This window comes from Dipodomys spectabilis, unplaced genomic scaffold (assembly GCF_019054845.1).
Source record: "Dipodomys spectabilis isolate Male_0828 unplaced genomic scaffold, ASM1905484v1 ptg000002l, whole genome shotgun sequence".
Taxonomy (NCBI): domain Eukaryota; kingdom Metazoa; phylum Chordata; class Mammalia; order Rodentia; family Heteromyidae; genus Dipodomys; species Dipodomys spectabilis.
This window is the reverse complement of record NW_024870679.1, coordinates 41,014,643-41,030,851: the sequence shown is the minus strand read 5'-3', so window position 1 is coordinate 41,030,851 and position 16,209 is coordinate 41,014,643. Positions and strand designations below refer to the sequence as shown.

Genomic DNA, 16,209 nt, shown 5'->3' with positions numbered 1-16,209 from the left:
CAAGTCCGTGTCCCCAGTTTCTGTGTGGAGCTTTTTGGCTCTCCAGGTGGCACAGTATGGACTGAGGCTGGAGGTGTAGCCCCAGCCTAAGACTGGTGTTCCAAGGACAGGGCTTCTTCTACTGTGCTGCCTTCTGGAGGAGGTGGAGAGCCATAAGCATGCCTGCCTACAGCCCCAGCCAGGAGATCCTCAACCCCAGGAAAAGAGAACACTAAAGATTTAAGGAGAGGTCAAGCTCTGAGATGTTAGAGATCTGCTTACAGTCACAGTGAGAGGACTGTTCCTATGGCCCACCACTGCCAGTCTCTAGCTCAGAACTCCTCCCATCTCCATTCCATCCATTGGCCTACCTGATCTAAAGGCTCCTCGGTCCATGTGTCTTTATCATCTACAACTTCCTGGGCCCCTGCTGTCTCTTTCCTTGGGTGAGGAGCCCTGTACACTCCCTTCACTCCTAGTGAGGGAAGTAACATTAGCTGATAACCATCAGTGCCAGGGGCCTCAGCCTCCTTTTGTCTTCTCTACCAGCCACTTTCTCTTCTCTGACCTTGTTCTACATCCCTCCCTACCTTAGAGGGGGACAGAGAAGTTGAGAAGCAGGCATTTGGCTCCCATCCCAAACCTTTGTAAATCTACCCCTGAAGCCTCATGGCGTTTTTTTTTTGGGGGGGGGGTGTCCGGTCGGGGGTCCTGAACTCTGGGCCTGGGCGCTGTCCCTCAGTTCTTCAGCTCAAGGCTAGCACTCTACCACTTGAGCCACAGCACCACTTCTGGCTTTTTTCTTTTTGTTTACGTGGTGCTGAGGAATTGAACCCAGGGCCTCATGCATGCAAGGCAAGCGCTCTGCCACTAAGCCAGCCCCAGCCTCATGGCTTTGAGTGAACCGTTGCCCCTTCCATGTGCTTCTTTCACATGGGAAATCCTTTTGGAGAAGCAAGGGACTAGATGTGCAGGTGGGGGATAAGTGATTGCCCCTGCCAATGCCTCCCGTGGCAGCAGGGATCATCTTGTCACTAAGGTGCATGCACAAGGCCCTGGGTTTGGTCCCAGTCCTGGATTACCTCACCTGATGGAAACGAGGGAGTAGGAAGAATGTTTCTTGACTGAATAGCCTGCTGGGGCCTGGCATAGAAAGCAGAGGGCTCAGTTTGTCCTGCTGCTTCCTCTGGAGAGTGCAGGGTGTCAGGTGCCCTGTTACCCTGAGGGTATAGAAGGGACCCTGGTTGTGGGCTGTTCTCACTTTTCCTATTCCTGGTCCAGGCTCCAGTGTCCCAGTGCCTGAGGGAGCTTGGGAAAAGCAGTGTTGTCATCTTCTCAGCCCATATCCTCCCTCTCTGTCCCCTCCTCCCATCAGACTGCCTATCCTGGGACAACAGCTGGCACCTGGCACTGGAAAATGTCCTGGGTAAAGCCAAACTGTGCCCCACCCCTGTGCTCATGCTCACTGGCTCATCTCCTGGGAGTGTCCAGGCCTGGAGGAGGATGGGGAGCTGCTGTCTCCTTGGGTCCTCCCTAAGCCAGGTATGCCAATTCTCTCCCAGCATCCAGTATAGAAAGGTGTTAGATTCTTTTTGTTGTGTGTGGTGGTGGTCATGGGGCTTGAACTCTGAGCCTGGGCACTGTCCCTGAGCTCTTCAGCTCAAAGCTAGCACTCTACCACCTGAGCCACTTCCAGTTTTCTGAGTGGTTAATTGGAGATAAGAGTCTCACAGACTTTCCTCCCCTGGGCTAGGATCACAGGCGTGAGCCTCCCCCCTGTCCCCCCCCCTCACCCGGCTGCAAGGTGTTAGATTCTGCAACCCATCCTGAAAGTCACAGTGCTGTTCTGGCCTGTGCCACTCAGTAACTTGTCACCCTGAACTTGCTGAGCTCCCGTTTCTACCTACTGACAATGGGGATAATCTCGTTTCATGAGATAATTGAAAGGGTGCAGTGAGATTAGGCCAGAGTTCTCAGTCAGTTACTCCCCTTCCTTCCCACCTTAGTGGGACCCTGGATCACCTACCTCCTGCCTGTGGGGCCCATACTTTGGCTTCAGAGGATACCTGCAATGAAAGGAAAGGCTTGTGTTGGGCAAAGGAAGACAAAGAATGAGAGCGCACAGCTCTGAGGGCAGCCTCAGCCACACCCAGTGCCCTGAGCCGCCCAAGTACATACCAGCAGCCCCTGGGCAGGGAGGGGCTGGGCACCAACAGCTCCAGATAAGGCAGGGCCTTGAATTCATCCTCTCCCACAGCTACATAGTAATGGCCATTCACAAGAGCCATCCCTGCAGACAGCGGGACCCCCTCCAAAGTGTAGAGTCTAGGGGAAAGGTGAGGGCCAGTGGGCTAGAGTCTGCTTCAGACTCAACAGGTGGTGGAGGGGCATTGCGGGTCACAGCTACTCCAGGGTGCCCTCTGGGCTATGGGAACCTGGTACCTAGATTCTGCCCTGGCTCTGTGGGGTGGGCCAAAGGGACCTTTCCCTATGTTGGAAGAGCATACTTTCCCTTGGCCTTTTCATGCTCCCTGAAACCAGTAGGGGAGACTCTGGGGACTTTGGGCCTCTGCCCCTTCCCATACTTACTTATGTACAGCCCCAGTCTGCAACTTGACTTTCTCAGTCAGGAGCTTCAACACAGTTGCCCATTCCTGGATGGCAGCCTGAGACAACTTCAGACTAAATGGGGGACTTAGCAGGTCCCCATTCCTGAACACACTAAGATAAAGGGCAACGGGTAAGAGAAGGGTCTCCAAGACTTCCTACATATGAGAAGGTAACATGAGCCACAGAACTCTGTGAGAATCACTGTGCCAACCCATTTCACCCACCAATGATTCTTTATCTCCCACCAGTAACTGGGGGAAAAAGCCACCCCAATGTTCATAATGTCACTGAAACAGAAGGCTCTGCCCCTTGTTCCCTGTCACTGGCACTCACTGGATATAGCAGGGGGCACCTGCAGGAAGCCATTGTCCAAGGGCCCCATCACACTGGTAGCAAGTCCTGGGAGGGTCCTGAAACCCAAGTAAGGCCCCCAGATCAGGAGAGAGAAAGACTTTCATTATGGAGGGGTCAGCCTAAGGATCCTGGGGTGAGTAGGTTGGAACCAGCTGGGCAGGAAAAGGGGCAAGGAGGGAGCACACTAGTCATACCTTCCACTAAAGCATTTCCAGGCATCTTCAAACCTCCCACCCCCATCCCATGAGTGTTTCTCAGATTCCTCTTTCCTTTGGGAGGGCCACATCCTGGAGGCAAGGTAAAATATTGGGGCAGGGGTTGGGCTAATATCTTCTAGTCCCAGGAAGAACAGCAGCAGGCTCCAGATACACAGGTATAGAGGGCCCTACGGAACCAGAAGCTCCTGTTTCTTCCAGAGCCCCTGACCTCCCAGACCAAACTGGAGCAATCCCAAGAAGCATGGGAGGACAGAGACGGGGCCAGCCTCTCCTAGGACTCACTTGTGGTCTGCCGGTCTTTCCACCTGGCTTCTTCCCTCCTGGGGGTAAATAGCTGAAAGGACAAATTGGGTCTAGGTCATCTTGAGGCTTCCATAGTCCAGTAGCTTCTGGAGAGTGGATTTAAGGCCCAGCTCCCTAGGTCTCCCTCTCATGGGTCAGTCCAGAACACATGTAGGCACTTGAACCTGCCCCAAGTGCCATGCAGGTTGGAAATCTAGACAGGTCTCAGACATAAACTGTAAGGTTAAAGAATAAGAAAACAGCTGGGCGCTGGTGGCTCACGCCTGTAATCCTGGCTACTCAGGAGGCTGAGATCTGAGGATCACGGTTCAAAGCCAGCCTGGGCAGGAAAGTCCATGAGACTGTTATCTCCAATAAAACCACTAGAAGAACGGAAGTGGCACTGTGGCTCAAGTGGTAGAGCGCTAGCCTTGAGCTGAAGAGCTGAGGGACAGCACCCAGGCCCAGAGTTCAGGCCCCACAACTGGACCCTCCCCCCCCCAAAAAAAAAGAACTTTCAGGAAAAGTTTCAACCTATAGAGTCTCCTTCCCACAAGGTGGTCCTGACTATAGTGGAGTCCTACCTAATCACAGCATAAGCCTTAGTAACCAACAATTTAACCTGAATTTCAACTCAACACCTTGCAGATTTTTACTACTGCTGCCTCTCCCCAGGTTCAGTGAAAGCCTGGTACCCACACAGTGAATACTGGAGAAGCACATTGCTGCTGCCACTCCCTCCCCCCCTAGGCTTTTGAAACAGCCCCAGCCCACTCACGGGAGCTTGTGGAATCGCTCAAAGCCAGCAGCCACATATTGTCCTCCATTCTGTAGGTCTGCCAGGTCGGTGACAGGGTGGCCATGACAAGGCGTGTAGAGGGCACGTACAGCCAGTGGAGCTTGTACGGCTGATGTTACATCATATAGGAAGGCCTCCATGGTGGGGTAGCGGCGTTGAGTCACCACCAGCTGGTGGCCTGGGGTGAAAGGGTCCCCATTTCTGTACACAACTACTCTTTTGGCCGTTGGCCTGCTACTCGCCATAGTGTACCCTCAGCCAGACGCGGAGCTGTTGCTAGGTAACAAAGGCAAAGTTGGGAGTCATGCCAATTAGAGGTCAAGTCAGTAAGAAAGGGAGGGAGAACCTCTTTCCATGCAACTTTCTCTGCCTTTCTGACTGAAAGGTCAGGGCTTTATGAGACCTTACAAGAGCAGGATAGGTAATGATCACTGACAAGGCAGACCCCGAGTTCAATGAAAGGGAGTGGCAGAGATCCCACTTAAGCACAGACATTCTAATCTTCTTTTGAGCTCAAGGGAAGCAAGGGGGAATCAGCTTGAGGGCTGTTCTCCAAGGAGCATAGCTAGCTTTGGTCTTGGGCCATGGCTCCAAGCTGGCCTTGGGGATAATGTCCTTGTTCTAGTGATTATTGAACAGGAAATCCATGAACTGTCCTGGCCAGGGGCTGGAGATGAAAGCAACCAGGCTGAGTCAAGAAAAAACTTTATTATCCTCCAAGCCTCCCACTCTTTTCTCCAGGGAATTTCACCTGAAATTTGGATTGAACAACATGCGGAGGATGAAAGGGGGTCCTTCATCTTCCTTGCATACCAGCAAGCTCTCTTCTGCATCTTCTCTTGAACCTGTTAGCCATAATGGTTGAGGATAGGAGCTGAAGGTAAAGCTGGTACCAGGAAGGTAGGATGAGGGCCCATTTTCCTCATCACACTTTCACAAATAGAACCTGTTGCTCCCGTGGGTCTCCCTGTCTAGCCTGGTGCTCCTGCTTTCAATGACCTGCCTTCCTATGGATCCTTTCCTGTCTAGACTGGTTCTGGACAGTTGGAAGACAGGTTCTCAGGTGGCCTTAATCTTCATAGTGCAGCCCTCTAGTTATCTCATCCTTCATAACTAGTACAATAGAGGTTCCATCTCTGGACCATCTATCACTGGGGGTCTGGCCCTTGGACAGTTTTATCCTGAGATCCAGGCTACCATGTTCCAGCCCTGTCAAGGTCCCATCCAGATTCATCTGGGTTGTTTGAGAGGCTTGTCCTCTGTAGTCTGGCTCTTTGGCAGTATTTCACTTTGTGGTCTGACCTTCTGGGAGACCTGTCCTTGATTATCTGGATCCTGACAGACTACAGGCAGCTGTGTCCTGGCCTTTTTGGAACAGGGGCTCCTAGATTTGAGGCCCCTGAGGGTCTGATCCTCCAGGAGCTTCATCTGCTGCAGGCAGAGTTCTTCAAAGGCCTATCCACCATGGTCTGGCCATTGGGCAAACCTTTTCCCTCTATCCTGGCTGGCTGGTGGTATACAAACTGTGGTCTAGCCCTCCTACAGCTGTCACCATTAGCCCCAGCAGTGGTTTTGCTTTCAGTGATCTGACTTTCTGAGGATTTATGGGACTGTGATTTATCCCTCTTGCAGGAGTCATAGTCCAGCTTTCCCATGGCCCTGTTTCTGTAGGATGGTTCCTCTAGCAGGGAGCTTGATTGTGACCAGACCTCCTCACAGGCTCGTTGTCCCTGGTGTGGACTCAGGTTGGGCTTGGCTCTGTTCTGGTCTGTTTCTGGGGATCTCAGTGTTTGTTTAAGAATTAGGTACTGTTGGGAGAAAACAGATACTGCATCATACCAGCTTGTTTGGGCATAGCAAGAGGCCTCTTCCAAACCCCACCCTTGGCCCATTCAGAAAAGCGTTCCAAGTTAATGTGTACCTCCTTTCGGCTGTTGATGGCCTGTTGTAGCCACAACAGTTCCATGGCCAAGTGGCTTTGGTGGTACTGGAGTTCCTGGAGCTCATATTGGCTATGGGACAGTCCTGGACCTGTGGTTTCTTTGAAGAAGGGGGAAAAAAATTCATGAATTATTCGAGGTGTAGACACTAGGAATAGGTTTATCCATGGATTCTAGCAACCCTTTGCTCCCTACCCAATGTCTTTTCCCCAATCAGGAGTAAGGAGGGAGTAACAGAGGAAGGAAGGAGGGAGAAAGCTTATTTAGCAGATTCCTTTCATTTTTCAGATGGGAAGCTAAGGCCTTTCTTTCTCAGAGAGGATCAGGGGTTTCCCTGAGCTAGGCAGAGTGGTACCTGGGTTCTCCATCCTGGAGATGGAGGTATCTCTGGTTTTCTCTTGGCCAGGTTTTCTGGCTTTCTTGCTCTGCTCAGCCAGAAGCCAGAGACTGTCATCTCTGCAGGAAAGAGTTCCTGGATCTGATGAATTCTCTCTTGGCTTCTTCAGCATCATCTCCTCCCACATGGCCCTTTTCTCAGATTCTTTACATGGGAGGTGTTTCCATAGTTCCTGCTCTGGATTTTGCACCCTCTCTTTTGCTTTCCAGGAGCGATGAGATTTTGCCTTTTAAGAAATCAGAGAGGTCTGAGAGTCCAAGAGCTAAGTCTCTGTGCATAATGGGGGCATGATCAAGCAAAGAAGTGGGCAGAATTCAGGACTCGGGTGTGAGGCGAGTCTGCTGCCTTTTGCAGTGAGAAGCCTATCGTCAGCAAGAGTGGCCTCCAACACTCCCTTGCATCCCCCACCACATGCTCCTTCCCCTCACTTGCCCTCGTGGGACGTGCACTACCTCTGGGAGAAAGCGGGGCCTGGGGATCCAGCCCGCAGTCCACTGAAGTGTGCCCAGGTCGCCCTCGATCTCTTGCACAACCGCCTCATATTCAGCTCGCAGGTTCTGGAACTGCTGCCGGACTAAGAAGCCCCGGATGCAGGCCTGAGGTGGAAACCGAGAGGAAAGAAGGCCTCATCACTTTAGGAAAGGGGCATTTGGGGGATTTTCCTGGAGTCATCCCAGGGCCTGCAAGAAGGGCCACGGTCACCGGAGAAGATGGGGGACAGCGCGCGCGGGACTCTGGGAGTTCAAGGGAGGAGACCGGACTGGACCTCCTCCTCTCTTCAAGTCCTTCCGTGCGGACCCTGTCCAGGCACGAGCGAGGGGGCCGCTGGGGGAAGCCTGGGAGGCGGCGCGCGCCGGCATCTCCAGAGGCTGGCACGCGGAGAGGGGACTGAGCGTGACGGCCTCATCTAGCAGGGAAGTCCGAGACCCCAGTGCACTCCTACACCCCGCCGCCTCGAACCTGTAACAAAGACACCCTCCGAAGTAACAGCTCCCGGTCCATGCTCACGCCAACGGCCCCAAGATACGCCGGGCGCCTGCGCAGGGGAGGCGGCGGTGGCGCTCCTGAGCATGCGCAGGCACAGGCCCCGCCCCTCCGCGTCGCGGCAGCCTTCCGCTAGTCCCGGCTCTGCTCTGCTCCCCTGTGTGGTCCCGGGGCGACGCCGACCCCACGTCCCAGCCCGAGCCGGGCCTCCAGGCCTTGCGTGCCCCTCAGAGGCTTCTCGGCGAGAAGAGGCGTGAAGAGGGCAAGGAGGACATGGAGCCGCTTGCTTTCTTTTTGGTTTAATTCCATCCAGCGCCCCCCACCTCCATAGCACCTGGGGGTCTGAGGAACAGCTCCGAGTTGGTAAAGTCACAGTTTAAAGGGAATGTGAAGGAGGCGGCTGGGCCTGGGTCCGACGCCTACGCAGCGGGCTGCTCCTCGGGCTCGGCATTCTCGGCCAGGTGCAGCTTCTGTCTGTGTCGGTCAAGGAAGGTGATGCTTTGACTCTGCCTGACCTCCGGGCTCCCGTCCGGCACAGCCAGGCCCAGGCCCTCGGTGGGCTGCGCTTGCGGGCCCGTTTGCCTCTGTGTGTGTGTGTGTGTGTGTGTGCTGCCGACTGAACCCTGGGGCTCAGGCATGCACACATGAGCTCTACCACCAAGCTCAACCCAGCTGCACCCCCAGTCTACCCAGCCTGCCCTTCTTCTTAAGTCCCTCACCCAGCCTCTTTTCATCCAGCAGGGCCATTGAGCTAGATTTGCTGAGTCCGCACTGGAGAAAGAGGGGGAGGGGGGGGAGAGAGGGAGGGAGGGAGGGAGGGAGGGAAGGATGGGGGAGAGAGAGAGAGAGAGAATGTGTGTGTGTGTGTGTTTGGGTGCTCATTTCTTACAAGACCAAATAAAGTAGTCTAGATTACTAAGTAAATAAGAAATTGTTCAATGCTACCAGGATAGGAGGACACCAAGCAGGCTTCATAATATATTGGTATCATCTAGTACTACAAAGCCTGTGCCCATTGGCTCATGCCTGTAATCCTAGCTAGGAGATTTGAGCAGCCAGAAGTGGAGTAGAGTGCTAGTCTTGAGCAAAAACATCTTAGGGATAGTACCCAGGCACAAAGTTCAAGCCCCAGGATTGGCACACCAAATACACACAAACACACACACACACACACACACACACGTATATATATATATATATATATATATATAAAGTCAGTGGTGAGGCTTGAACTCAGGTCTGGACACTGTCCCTGAGCTTTTTTTTTTCTTTTTTCTTTTTTTGTCGGTCGTGGGGCTTGAACCTTGGGCTTGGGTGCTGTCTGTGTGCTCTTCAGCTCAAGGTGAGCGCTCTAACGCTTGACCCACAGCACCACTTCTGGTTTTCCAGTGGTTTATTGGAGATAAGAGGCTCACGGAGTTTCCTGCCTGGGCTGGCTTTGAACCGTGATCCTCAGATCTCAGCCTCCTGAGTGGCTAGGATTACAGGCGTGAGCCACCGGCACCCAGCTTCCCTGAGCTTTTTTGCTCAAGGCTAATGCTCTACCACTTTGAGCCACAGCTCCACTTCTGCTTTTCTGGTGGTTAATTGAAGAGCAGAGTCTCACACACTTTCTTGCCTGGGCTGGCTTTGGACTGTGATCCTCAGATCTCAGCCTCCAGAGTAGCTAGGATTACAGAGCTGAACCACCAGTGCCTGGCAAATTAAAGATTTTGATCAGTAGGTAAAACATATTCCCTACATCCTCTTTTCTTCTAGTATTTGGGACATTCTATGCTGATCTCTTTGGGTGGGGGTGGTGTGTGGCTATTGCTGATCAGTAAGACTGCTGCTTATGTGTGGATGAATACTCCTGAGCAAGGTAGAGAAACTGACCTCATCTCCTCCCTCATCCTTGCCCCAAGGGGGAAATGTACACACATAAAGACTCAAAGGATACATGGAATTACTAAGATCTTCCAGCTATCAACAAAAAGAAAAAAGAAAAAGTGTTCTGTTAGGAGAGAGACCAGAACAAACCCAGATGCTCTTCCACCTCTTCTGGTGGAAGTTGTGGGCCCCAACTTTCTTGGATCCATATACCCTCACCTTTTTACCAGGAACTTGGAATGGCCTTGGAAAGATGTACCTCCCCCCATCTGTAGGGCCCCAGGATACAAAGCACCCAATTTTATGACCCACATTGCTAAGCAGCTGGTCCAAGTTTCTATCAGCCATCGTCTTCTTCTGCTCCTCAGGCAACCCCTCGGTGACCCCATCCTCTTCTTCATCGTCTTCCTCCTCACCACACACATCCAGGCTGAAATGTAGCCGGGCCAGCTTCTCCTGCATTTCTCGAACATGCTCCAGTTGCTCGAAGGAGCACTCCTTCCCTGAATAGTCAGTGTATGAGCCTTGGTAGCCAGCCTAGGGTGCTGGCCCCAGCCATACCTCAGAGACCAGAGCTCCAGCCCCATTCTCATCCCCTCTCTGCCCAGCCCCAGGGCTCACCAAAGGCCTGCAGTCGTCCAGAATGGAAATCATTGAGTAAGTTCAGCAGTCCCCCTTCCATCTCATAGACATCAGTCACCTCAGTCAGGAAAGAATGCTGTAGGGGCGTTCCTGCTGAGCCGGCCCCTCCTCCAGCCAGCACAGGCCGGCATTTCTCCTTGCCCACTCTAGGTAGGATGGACATGACCATTATCACAAGGTGCAGTGCAGTCTGGTATCCCTGGATCTCTACTGCCATTTGTGCATTAATTCATCTGTTTATATACTCATCATGGGTCAGTAATCCTAGCTACTCAGGAGGCTGAGAGCTGAAGATCACTGTTTGAAGCTAGCTAGGGTAGAAAAGTCCATAGGACTTTTAGCTCTAACCAGAAAAAGGCAGAAGTAGCTGGGTGCCCGTGGCTCATGCCTGTAATCCTAACTACTCAGGAGGCTGAGATCTAAGAATCATGGTTCAAAGCCAGCCCAGGCAGGAAACTCCATGAGACTCATCTCTAATTAACCACCAGAAAACCGGAAGTGGCACTGTAGTTCAAGTAGTAGAGCGCTTGCCTAGGACAGTGCCTAGGCCCAGAGTTCAAGACACATGACAAATGAACAAAAAAAGCCAGAGTGAAGATGTGGTTTAAGTAGTAGAGTGCCAACTTGGAGTGAAAAAGCTAAGGGACAGCACTCAGGCTTTGAGTTCAAGCCTCAACTGGCACAACAAACAAACAAAAATGGTTATTGTTCTGCCCTTGCTCTGGGCACCAGGATTGGTAGAGGGAAAGGAATAAGTAAAATGGGAGAAGGTAAGAAGTGCAAAAGAAGTATGTTTTGTGGGCTGGGTATGTGACCTAGTGGTAGAGTGCTTGCCTAGCATGCATGAAGCTCTGGGTTCTATTCCTTGGTACCACATACACAGAAAAAGCCAGAAGTGGTGCTGTCAAGTGTTAGAGTGCTAGCCTTGAGCAAAAGAAGCTCAGGCCCCAAGTTCAGTCCCTAGGACTAGAGGAAAAAAAAGTGTCTGTTTTGGCTGGGAATGTGACTTAGTGGTAGAGTGCTTGCTTAGTCTGCATGAAGCTCTGGGTTCGATTCCTCAGTACCACATAAAGGGGAAAAGCTGCAAGTAGTGCTATGGCTCAAGTGGTAGAGCGCTAGCCTTGAGCAAAAGAAGCTCAGGGACAGTGCCCAGGCCCTGAGTTCAAGCCCCAGGACTAGAGAAAAGAAAAAGAAAGAGAAAGAAAGACAAGAAAGAAAGAGAGAAATAGAAAGAAACAAGCAAAGAAAGAAAGAAGCTGGGTGCTGGTGGCTCATGCCTGTAATCCTAGCTATTCAGGAAGCTGAGATCTGAGGACTGCAGTTCAAAGCCAGCCCGGGCAGGAAACTCCGTGAGAGTCTTGTCTCTAATAAAGCATTAGAAAACCGGAAGTGGCACTGTAGCTCAAGTGCTGGAGCGCTTGCCTTGAGCTGAAGAGTGCAGGGACAGAGTTTAAGCTCCACGACCAACCAAAAAGAAAGAAAGAAAAAGAAAGTCTGTTTTGCAGGGCATCAGTGTCTCATTCCTGTAATCCTAGTTACTCAGGAGGCTGAGACCTGGAGGACTGGAGTTCAAAGCTAGCTTGACCAGAAAGATCCATGAGATACCATCTACAAAATAACCAGTAAAAAGCCAGACTGGAGATGTGGCAGGAGTGATGGAATACTAGCCATAAGTAAGCCAAGCAAGTTCCAGGCCCTTAGTTTAAACTCCAGTACTGTCAAAAACGAGGAGGAGGGTGGGGGGGGGGGGGGGGGTGGGGGGAGAAATAGCAAGAGAGAGGAGAAAGTGTGTTTTCTAGTAATAGCACACTCAGAGTCAAGCCACAGGGGACTGTGATTCGCAGAGAGCTTCGCTTACCCTCCTGTGACTGGATGAGTCACTTGTTCACTTGTTCTTGGTTTTCAGTGAATTTGGGGATAGCTGCTCCTTTACTGCTGTCAAAGCTGTCTTGCTCTTCTTTCTCTCTTCTCCAGTAGCCTTTTCTACTGCTCTTGCCACGTTACCCTGGGTTTCAGCTATGTCCCACTCACTGAGTACCTACTCTCAGCAAGTGCTCTATCATTTCTTCCATGCCTCCAGCCCTGCTTTTTTTGTTTGTTTGGGACTTTTTTTTTTTGGGTCCGGTCGTGGGGCTTGAACTCTGGGCCTGGGCACTGTCCCTCAGCTCTTCAGCTCAAGGCTAGCGCTCTACCACTTGAGCCACAGCACCACTTCCGGCTTTTTTCTTTTTGCCTATGTGGTGCTGAGGAATCCAACCCAGGGCCTCAGGCATGCAAGGCAAGCGCTCTACCACTGAGCCACCTTCCCAGCCTCTGTTTGGGATTTTTTAATAATTAGTTTATTGTTATTAGAGAGGTGACATACAAAGGGATTTCAGTCACATGACTCAGATAATAAGTAAATTTTCTTTTGTACAGTGTCATCCGTTCTCTTACTCTCTCCCTCCCATCTCCACCCATGAGTTATACAGTCCACTTTCATCAGTGTTCAGCGAGCTCCACTGCTACACTTTCTCACCCTTTTTCACTCAAGTTTTTGTAACCCCCCTACCCTCCCGAGGATATACATGTGAATATATCATACATAAAGAGAAAATAGAATCATCAAAAAGTAAAAATGAGGGGCTGTGAAGGTGGCTCACTGGTAGAGAGCTTGCCTCACATGCATGAGGCCCTGGGTTCGATTCCTGTACACCACATAAACAGAAAAAGCCGGAATTGGCGCTGTGACTCAAGTGGTAGAGTGCTAGCCTTGAGCCGAAGAGCTCAGGGACAGCGCCCAGGCCCAGAGTTCAAACCCTATGACCGACAAAAAAATAAAAATAATATATATATGTATATACATATATACGTATACATGTTATTTTATATAAATATAGAGGCACATAGCATTGTGCCTTTGTGTTTCTCTCCAGAGTATCCTCTTTTGGTTTTATAGTGTGTGAGTCTCTAGAATCCTGTATAATTCTTCATATCCCAGTGTATATTTTAGATCTAATTTCCACAGATCAGAGAGGACATGTGCTGTACGTGCTGTCTGTCTCTCTGAGCTTGGCTTACCTCATGTAATGTGATTTTTTTTTTTTTTTCTGTTGGTTGTGGGGCTTGCTTTAAGGGCCTGGACGCTGTCCCTAAGCTCTTTCGCTCAAGGCTAGCACTATTCCACTTTGAGCCATAGCTCCACTTCTGGTTTTTGAGTAGTTTGTTGGGGATAATAGTCTCACAGGGACTTTTCTGTCTGGGCTAGCTTTGAACCTTGATCCTCAGATCTCAGCTTCCTGAGTAGCTAGGATTATAGGTGTGAGCAACCAATGGCTGGCCTAGAACATTCTTTTCAGTGTGACCAGCAGGCTCCTCTGACTTTCCTGGGAGTAGCAGGGTGCTCACTCCCTCTCCCAGGCACAGCCTCACATTGTGTATAAGTGGCCCCCTTGGCCTTTTTCCCTTGCACTAGAGCATAAGCATTCATCTCTGAGTGCTCAGAGATCCACTGGAGCCAGCTCAGAGATGGTAGCAATCCTTACTTAATACCTAAAGGCTGAAAGACCTCCACTCTCCCGCCTTCTTCCTTCTAATGTTGAGGTCTTTCCCTCCTTCCCTTCTGTACCTACCTCTTGAACTTGGCCCGCTGCTTCGGGGATGGCAGATGAGGGAGTCCTAGAGCCAAGGAGCCGCTGTGGCTGGTGGGCACGGGGACCCTCCTTAGTGTGCCTGGAGCCTGGGCTGGCTGGGTTAGACAGGGCTTGGGACTTCGTTTCTTCTTTTTGTCATCCATTGGGCGCTGGGCCTCTGGCCTGAGAAGGAAGCAACCTCTCTGAGATAGTGAGGGCCCAAGTTGTCCCTTTACACAGCAACCTCAGAGCTGCAAAGGAAGGACCCTGGTACTTTAAAATGTGTCCTCTCAAAACTGTCCCTTTGTCTATGTAGGGCCAGGCAGCCAGGCCTATTTGCTGGGATCAGGGATATGTATCTGAAGGACCATCCAAGGTCCACCTGAAGCCTGGTTCTGCTGAAAGGGCTAGCCAGCCACAGTTAGCCAGGTGCTGCTGGGGTTCCCTGCCCTGGAGGCTCCAACACAGGAAGAGGCAGGGTGGATACTAGCAGGCAGGTGCTTAGCTGAAGCTTAGGCGTCCCCTGACTAGGCCCACTGTTTATCAACTGCTTCAGCCCATATGATGCTGTCCAGCACTGTCATGACCTAGGTGAGAGTGCTGGCTCCTGGGAAGGGCACAGTGTCAGGAAATACCCACCCGGGTGGGTATTGTGAGCCTGGGCGCAGGGGCAGGCTCCTTGTGGGCCCCCCATTAGAAACCAACATTTATATTTCATCCCACACCCACCTGCCAATGCCAGGAATCCTCAGAAGTTCCTTGGGACAACTTAAGTCCCTTTACCTTTTCCAGACAGAAAGTCCCTGGAGTGGGTGGGCAGGCAGCCCGTGGCCTGGGCCTCCAACAATAGCTGGGCCTGTGACTGGCACAGCTTAGGCAGCTTCCTGTTTAGCCCCAGCTCCCAGCCTCTGGTCTGCTGGGGTCCTCTCCAGGAGCCTCATTCCAGATTGCTGTCCCCAAGCCCCATCACACTCTGGGACAGTGTCTAGCCATTTAAAGCGGACACATGGCTGGCTGGCACCCAATGGGTGGGTCCAGGGCGTGGTGGAAAGGGATAGGGGCTCATCTTCTGTTGCCACCTAAAGCAGCCATGACCCAGTGATGGATTTGACAGAACTGGAGCAGGAATCCCTGGCTTCCTCCCCCCCCCTCCCCCCCCCCCCCCCCCGCTCCCCCCCTCCCCCCCAGCAAGCACCCAAGGTTTCTCCTACTCAATCTCCCAAGTCAAGCTTCCAAACAAACACCCAGCTCCAGAGCCAGAGTCAGGCCCAGAGAGAGCGTTGCCCACCCCCCCCCCCCCTTGGGACAACTGACCTGATGGTTTGGGGTCTGCAGATGCAGTGTGCAAGCTCCCTCCTCTGGGCCGCTGCACTTCCCCGGGACAGGAGCCGGTGGCAGCTAAGCCGACCGGAGGTAATTTGCATTTAAAGAGAAAGTGGCCTTCTTTGAGGCTGGGGATGGAGCGATCCTACATTTAGTAAGCTTTTCTTCTCACCCACCTTAAATCCGGCCAGAATTTGGGTGACCCTTTTAGTCATGTGATACAGATTTAAAATATTTTCCTTTTTCCATCAGTTTTGGAGGGAAGGTGGAGTCCTTTACAAAATGGTGGTGTCGTCGTCAGGAAAGGGGGGCGGGGAAAGGAGAGGAAAGAAGATGGGGGGAGATTATGCATCAGAATGCAAACACACAGAAAGCATAAACAATAACAGCCAGGAAAATAAAACAAAAAAGCAAAGATTAGGTAAGCATTTGATCCTACTAAGCATTTGATGTACATTTAATCCTCATTACAACCCTGAATTACAATTATCATTGTTCATTAAGTCATTACTGAATAGTATTGTCACCTATGAATTTCTGCTGAGAGCCAGAACCCCTCTTCACCCCTAGCCCTAGGAAATGGGGAAGACCACTAGGTTTTCTGGCCAGGAGGGAAACCTGAGCTCCAGCAGGTAGCTGCCAGTGCGGGCACCACCTGTGAGGCTGGATCAATGGGACAGCTATTTAAAGACCTGGCAGAGGCTCCTGCCATCCCCAAGAGTAGCTTCTGATGTCAAAAGAGTCTCATCCTTAGCCAGGCTACTCAGAAGGCTCAAATGAACTGGCCCTGGGCAAGTCACACAGACACTCATGTTCCTTTCTCAATGGGCAGGAGCAATTTTCCTGGGCTGGACCTCTGGATCCAAGGGGTGCCGCTTGGTTGCAGGTACCTTATTCAGGGGAAGGTGTGGGGGGGAAGGCGGGGCAGTGTTACAAGGATGGACAACAGGATGTCTCTTTGCTCAAATGCTATAGTTGTACCAGGGCTCCTTCAACTCAGTGACAGAAGGTCCAGAAATATTCCTGGGGTTCCCATAATCAGCCGCTTCCTTGGGGAGCCCAAAGTCTTTCCAGAGCTGCTGCTTTTTTTGGAAGCTCCCTGAATTTAGTCAGCTGCTCTTTATCTGTTCTAAGAGAATCTTAAAAAATTTTTTCTTACTGATGCTGGGACTTGAACTCAGGTCTTTTGCTCTCACTTGGC

General features: G+C 51.6%; 3 protein-coding genes across 6 annotated transcripts; all 3 read right to left on the bottom strand.

The window, feature by feature from the left end:
* Window positions 1-311: 311 nt before the first annotated feature.
* Window positions 312-4,493, bottom strand: Dcdc2b (doublecortin domain containing 2B). Its single transcript, XM_042674421.1, has 8 exons — window positions 4,222-4,493; window positions 3,444-3,495; window positions 2,923-2,999; window positions 2,569-2,700; window positions 2,158-2,304; window positions 2,028-2,045; window positions 1,067-1,278; window positions 312-454 (listed from the first exon to the last, which is right to left on the bottom strand). Exons 1-8 carry the CDS (start codon window positions 4,485-4,487, stop codon window positions 312-314), a joined length of 1,047 nt encoding a protein of 348 aa, XP_042530355.1. The 5' UTR covers window positions 4,488-4,493.
* A 443-nt stretch (window positions 4,494-4,936) lies between these two features.
* Iqcc (IQ motif containing C) lies at window positions 4,937-7,614 on the bottom strand. Its single transcript, XM_042678051.1, is given in 8 exon segments — window positions 4,937-5,479; window positions 5,481-5,567; window positions 5,569-5,765; window positions 5,768-6,050; window positions 6,164-6,282; window positions 6,538-6,805; window positions 7,032-7,175; window positions 7,540-7,614. Coding segments are annotated over 8 exon segments (1,308 nt in total). The 5' UTR covers window positions 7,582-7,614; the 3' UTR covers window positions 4,937-5,311.
* A 211-nt stretch (window positions 7,615-7,825) lies between these two features.
* Window positions 7,826-15,291, bottom strand: Ccdc28b (coiled-coil domain containing 28B). Of its 4 annotated transcripts, none has more exons than XM_042678178.1 (6): window positions 15,185-15,291; window positions 13,686-13,868; window positions 10,054-10,220; window positions 9,745-9,935; window positions 9,503-9,525; window positions 7,826-8,037 (listed from the first exon to the last, which is right to left on the bottom strand). In XM_042678178.1, the coding sequence occupies exons 2-6, from the start codon at window positions 13,847-13,849 to the stop codon at window positions 7,983-7,985; spliced, it is 600 nt and encodes a 199-aa protein (XP_042534112.1). In that variant the 5' UTR covers window positions 13,850-13,868; window positions 15,185-15,291; the 3' UTR covers window positions 7,826-7,982. The 4 variants fall into 4 exon arrangements, with proteins under 4 accessions (XP_042534112.1, XP_042534103.1, XP_042534093.1 ...); XM_042678169.1 differs by lacking the exon at window positions 15,185-15,291 and adding an exon at window positions 15,000-15,082 and having other exon boundaries at window positions 13,686-13,936; XM_042678159.1 differs by lacking the exon at window positions 15,185-15,291 and adding an exon at window positions 15,000-15,082.
* Between the last annotated feature and the right edge of the window lie 918 nt (window positions 15,292-16,209).

Excerpts from the sequence above, each read along its gene's own strand:
- Dcdc2b (XM_042674421.1), bottom strand. The coding sequence starts at position 4,487 with ATGGCGAGTAGCAGGCCAACGGCCAAAAGAGTAGTTGTGTACAGAAAT. Across the intron at positions 3,496-4,221 it reads GAGCGATTCCACAAGCTCCC|CTATTTACCCCCAGGAGGGA; the intron begins GTGAGTGGGCTG and ends TTGTCCTTTCAG. Across the intron at positions 455-1,066 it reads TACTCCCTCGTTTCCATCAG|GAGTGAAGGGAGTGTACAGG; the intron begins GTGAGGTAATCC and ends TTCCCTCACTAG.
- Ccdc28b (XM_042678178.1), bottom strand. The coding sequence starts at position 13,849 with ATGGATGACAAAAAGAAGAAACGAAGTCCCAAGCCCTGTCTAACCCAG. Across the intron at positions 10,221-13,685 it reads CAGCGGGCCAAGTTCAAGAG|AGTGGGCAAGGAGAAATGCC; the intron begins GTAGGTACAGAA and ends CATCCTACCTAG. Across the intron at positions 9,526-9,744 it reads TGGACCAGCTGCTTAGCAAT|CTGGAAGATCTTAGTAATTC; the intron begins GTGGGTCATAAA and ends TTTTGTTGATAG.